A 5414-nucleotide genomic window follows, 5' to 3' on the forward strand; every position below is an offset into this window, starting at 1 on the left:
GCTACACTCCCAGTCCTATTTTTTATTCTTTATTTTGAAACGGTCTCACCGAGTTCAAAGGGTCTCATTAAGTAGCTGAGGCTGTCTGTGAACCAGATCCTCCTGTCTCAGCCTCCTAAATGCTGGGATTACAAGTGTGCACCACCACGCCTGGCTTTTAGGGTCATTTTAAGATTATTAGTCACAGGAAATAGCTGTGGGAAGGACTGGCGCATGCAGCTGTCACCCTCGTTGGGGATTTAAGTGATTTTTCTCATGGTTTATGTTTGTTTGTAAGACGTTTTTCACCCCCTTCCTTTAGCATCTGACCATTTCATGCCCTTCCCATTATAAAGGTACCTAGTACTCCCCAGACCCCTGGGTCACTCGGGTCCATCATCTTCCTCAAAGTACCCTGCTCAGCTTGCCTGGCCAGGGTCCACATGCTCAGTGGTTCTATTTTCTTTTTCCAAGACCTAGTTGGGCTCTTCTGGGTAGCAGAAGCATTTGTATAGTTGTATTTTGATGAAAGCTGCGGCATCTCCTAGAGAAAGTCACAATCTCTTCGTCTAAGTCCTAGGTTACTGGAAGATTAGAAGTGGAGTATCTATTTGACTCATGGAGGCAATTCCTATGTTATTAATGTTTTTCAAACCTTGATATCAGGTGAGAAAGTACAAGAAAACTATGCTAGACCTGCTGGTGCATGGATTGTATGACCCCATGAGTTCTGACGTCATCCATGAGAGTATGAAGACGCTAACCATCGTCCTGGGCAAGTTCCAGGGAAAAGGTTTGGGCTCCTTCTTCATAGACATCACTCTCCAGACCAGGACTTTATTGGATGATGTAAGTGAGACGACTCATGAAAATTCTGGGATATTGAAATCGAAGTGAGATTAGAAAATGGAGCCCCAGGTCATGTGTTGCTCAGGGAACAAGGACCATAGCACTCGTTTATTTGTTACTTGTGTTTGTCAGCCTTTCGTTTGGTGACCAAAATACCTAAAAATAGCAACTTAGAGAAGAAAAAATTCATTGTGGCTCACAGATTTATATGTGTCAGTCCATGGTGGGCTAGCTCCATCGCACTGGGATTGAGGTAGCAGAACATCAAGGTGGAAGGGCATGGTGGGGAGAGTTGCTCAGCTCATGGCAGCCAGGGAGGAGAGGGAGAGGAGGAGGAAGGAGGAGGAGGAAGAGAGAGAGAGAGAGAGAGAGAGAGAGAGAGAGAGACGAAGAAGGAGGAGGAGGAGGAGGAGGAGGAGGAGGAAGAGAGGAGAAGATGGAGGAGGAGGAGGAGGAGGGGAGGAGGAGGGGAGGAGAGGCAGAGGAGAGAGGGAGAGAGACTGGGGACAAGGTACACCTTTTCAGGGCACACTACCCAGTGATCAACTTCCTCCAATTATACCCCATTTTCTGCAGCTTCTATCAACTCCCCAAAATGCCATCCGACTAAGAATTTCTTAGTAGATTAACCCACTGATAAGGCCAGGAGCCTCAGCACCCAATCACTTCCTAAAGCCCCACCTCTAAACACTGCTGCATGGGGGGTGGGGACGGGGACCTAGCCTTCAACACATGAGCTTTTGAGGACATTCCAGATCCAAACCATCACATTAATGAATGTTGTTCAGACACTAGTACTGTGGGAGCTATAGAGGACATAAAAGAGGCATAGCACCCTATCACCACCCCTCAAGGAGATTTTTTAGGTAGAGAAGTGAATGTGTATGTACAGCAATGGAGAGGAGGGTGCTAACATGTGGTCGGTGCTCTCTTATATATGTAGGAATGACAATAGTTAGCATTTAGTGAGCCCTTGCTGTAGGCCACATGCAGTGTAGGCAGTTGACGTGGACTCTCTCATCTAATATTCAGAGTAACCTGGTGAGGTGGGCACTGTAGTTACCTTTACTTAAAACAGGAGGACTTAGGCCCTTTGCAACTCAGTGAGATCCTGTTTCAAAATAAAGAATAAAAAATAGGGCTGGGGCTGTAGCTTAGATGTAGAATGCCCCTAGATTCCATCTCTAGTACCATAAAAATAAATAAATTAGAGGCAATCAAGGTGCAAACAGGTCAGAACATGCCCAGGGTTTGCAGAGCTTGCCAGTAGAGGGGAAGCAGGGTCTGTGGCTGCAGAGTCTGCACCATTAACCACCAGGTGACAAGGTGGGCCAGGCAGGAAGTGAATTGGGTAGAGTTTAGTCTGCACCACTGGGGAGTCTGAGAGACCAAGTTTGCAAGCTAAGGCACCCTGCCCGGGGTCTTCTCTGTGCCTCTGAAAGACAAAGCCTATGAAATAGGGAATAGACCTTTTATTTGCTCCTGAGCCACTTGAACTAGTCCCTCACTCTTTGGCTCCCTGTGGAGCCACACCGTGATTCCTGGATGTACCAGCCCCACCCAGGTAAAGGGAAGAGACACCTTGAGATTACGAAATGGGGCTTCTATAGGCCGCTCGCACCTTAGTCCCGTCTCCCTCCAGAGGAAGGGCTCTACTTTGCCACCCTCACATGTCAGCAGATATCTTGGGGACATGTCCTTGAATCTCTCTGGGGGTGCCATCTGAACTTCTGGGCCTGTGTCTATTCCACCACTGTTTAAAACCAGCTTGCCTGTGAGTTTTTAAAATTATTATCATTATCACCAGAAATCCTTGCCATGCATACCAAGAAAGTTCTCAAGCAGGGTTGTTTATGATGGTTCACATTTCAATCCCCGTCAACATTCTTTGCTGCCCGCCTTACTTGTGCTTACTGGTACATGTGCGCCCCCACAGCCACCCCCCTGGAATGATTATCAGACTCTTGGGGGACAGATACCTGTATGTCTCGGCAATAAGGGAGGACTTTGGATGGGATAGGTTCCCAATAAGTGTTAGTTGAACTGAATTACAGAAAAAAAAAAAAAAAACAAGAACAAAACAAAAGAGAAAAACAAAAGAAGAAGGGGCCGTGGATCAGATGGCCCACTCCGTCACGCACACTCAAGGACGCTGGCCTGGACGGCAGTGATGTGCTCTGGGGCATGTGACTTTTGGTGGTGACCCGGCTCTATTTTGTCAACTGCCACCCACAGGAGAACGACAGCGTGAGGTACTCGGCCTTCGTTCTATTTGGGCAACTGGCTGCCTTTGCTGGGTGGAAATGGAAGAAGTTTTTCACCAGTCAGGTGAAGCAGACACGAGATTCCCTCCTGATTCATTTACAGGACAGAAACCCTCAGGTTGCCAAGGTAAGATCGCCATTCCCCAACCAGCGGAATGAAATCGCTCCAGCCCTGCGGTGTGGAGACACCGGGCTCCAGGCTCCTGGCAGTGAGTTAGCAGTACTTAGCGCATTCCTGGGGATCCTGGAGAAGGTGCCTCTGCATGTGGAATTCCTCCACAAGCAAGGGTGTTATTTTTCACCTGTTCCTGCCCCACCTGCTCAGTATAGCACCTGTCAAGGCCAGATAAGCTCTGGTCCACTGAGCGTGGGGCAGAGGGCGCAGGTTCAAGCAGCCAGGCAGCAGTCCAGGTAGTGAGGATATCTAGTCACGTTCAATCAGCATGTCACTGCATCTGATACAGACTTCCCGTTCCTGACTTTTCAATTCCCTTGGTACTTTTGTTTTATTCTTGGAGAAAATGTGTTTTAGTCAGATTGGATCAACTTCAGACCTGCTTTGGAGTAAGTAGGACTGAGTGCATGTTTCCAAACCACTGGGAGCAAAGGGTTTTGAAAAAATTTGCCAGAGAGAGAGAGAGAGAGAGAGAGAGAGAGAGAAGAGAAGAGAAGAGAAGAGAAGAGAAGAGAAGAGAAGAGAAGGGAAGGGAAGGGAAGGGAAGGGAAGGGAAGGGAAGAGAAGAGAAGAGAAAAGAAGAGGGGAGGGGAGGAGGGGAAGAGAGACAAAGAGAGGGGAGGAGAGGGGTGAGGAGAAGAGAGAGAAAAGAAGAAGTATAAAAGAAGAAGAAGAAGAAGAAGAAGAAGAAGAAGAAGAAGAAGAAGAAGAAGAAGAAGAAGAGGAGGAGGAGGAGGAGGAGGAGGAGGAGGAGGAGGAGGAGGAGGAGGAAGAGGAGGAGAGAAAAGAGAGGAAAGAGACTCAGAAAAGAGAGAGAAGATAGAGGAGAAGGAAAGGGAGAGGGAGAGAGATAGAAATTAAGAAAGAAAGAAAAAAGAAAGAAAGAAAGAATTCAGGAATTCAGTACTGCCATGACAAGGGCTACATAAACTTAAAACCTGTGCCATCCCCTCCTCATCAGCCCCTAGATGACAGACATGGACTTTATTTTTAATTTTTTAATTTTTTAATTTTTGCGGATCTGGGGATGGAACCCTGGGGCATTCAACCTCCAAGCTATACCCCCTGCCCTGTTTTTTATTCTTTATTTTGAAACCGGGTTTCACTGAGTTGAAGAGGGCCTCACTAAGTAGCTGAGGCTGTCCCTGAACCGTGATCCTCCGGTCTCAGCCTCCCAAATGCTGGGATTACAAGTGTGCACCACGATGCCCAGCTTGAGACATGGACTTTAAATAAACATATGTCCTTTAAGGTTCAAGTTTGCAAACTACCCGGAAGTTACTTACGCGTTCTTTGCGGTCTGACCATAGTAGACTGGGTGTACTCCTTGGGGACAGCTTTCCCTGTGTGGGATTCTAGAACTCTTAATATTTTGATAGTAGGACGGACACATTACTTTTCCTCAGGCTTGCAAGACCACTTTTCGAGCCTGTTCTCCATACCTGAAATTGAGGAAGGAATGCAGCTTCCAGAGTGAAGAAGATAAAAGGGACCCCAAACTCTGTCGGCAGCTGGTGAGCACGCATGGGTAGGAGAGACTCCTCCTCGGGTCCCTTCCCTCTGGGAGCTTTCACTGAAGGTGGCTGAGCACATCAGGGAGTTACCACCACCCATAGAATGATTCAGGCCAATGATTCCAATTGCAACTGACCCATAATGCAATGCAAATGGCGAACCGCCTGGGAGATTGCGCACGAGCTACACTGGCAGCACAAGCCGTATTGGTAGGTCTGGTTGAGGCTGTGAGCCTTCGCCTCTCCTACTGTATGTTCACATGCCCTGCATTGACAGCTGCCTACTGGTTACAGTGACGGAGGCCTCCGGAATCCCCTCCCTTACATGTTCCTTTGCTAATTTCTTTCAGAGCCACTACCATCCGGAGCTCCTGCAGTTCTTCTATGCAAATAAAATTCTGTAGGCACGGAGGGGTAGGAGAATGGTCCACCTGAGTGCCCTGCCAGAGACATCGTGTTTTGTCTCATCGGAGGTCGCTACTGCTCACTTCTTTTTATTGAAATAGAAACGAAGATGTCAGGAGAACAAGAATAATACTGTGGAATTGTATAATGGGACCCAGAGTAAAATTCTAAATTGCTTTCTCATATCCTGTTTTCTCCCCACACAAATTTGATGAGAAAGTACATTCT

The 5414-nt window shown here is 47.5% G+C and overlaps 1 protein-coding gene across 2 annotated transcripts in view; it reads left to right on the plus strand.

The window, feature by feature from the left end:
* The window catches only part of MRO (maestro), a gene marked incomplete at its 3' end in the record, with an annotated part of 9859 nt that extends 4674 nt beyond the window's left edge, over nucleotides 1–5185 (plus strand). The window contains exons 3-6 of one of the 2 annotated variants that reach the window (XM_080714403.1): nucleotides 646–828; nucleotides 3064–3219; nucleotides 4674–4781; nucleotides 5132–5185. In XM_080714403.1, the coding sequence (XP_080570529.1) occupies nucleotides 646–828; nucleotides 3064–3219; nucleotides 4674–4781; nucleotides 5132–5185 (501 nt within the window). The remainder of the gene's footprint in view (nucleotides 1–645; nucleotides 829–3063; nucleotides 3220–4673; nucleotides 4782–5131) is intronic. The other variant, XM_080714404.1, reaches the window with a different exon arrangement.
* Between the last annotated feature and the right edge of the window lie 229 nt (nucleotides 5186–5414).

This window comes from Muscardinus avellanarius (assembly GCF_963383645.1).
Source record: "Muscardinus avellanarius genome assembly, chromosome: 17".
Taxonomy (NCBI): domain Eukaryota; kingdom Metazoa; phylum Chordata; class Mammalia; order Rodentia; family Gliridae; genus Muscardinus; species Muscardinus avellanarius.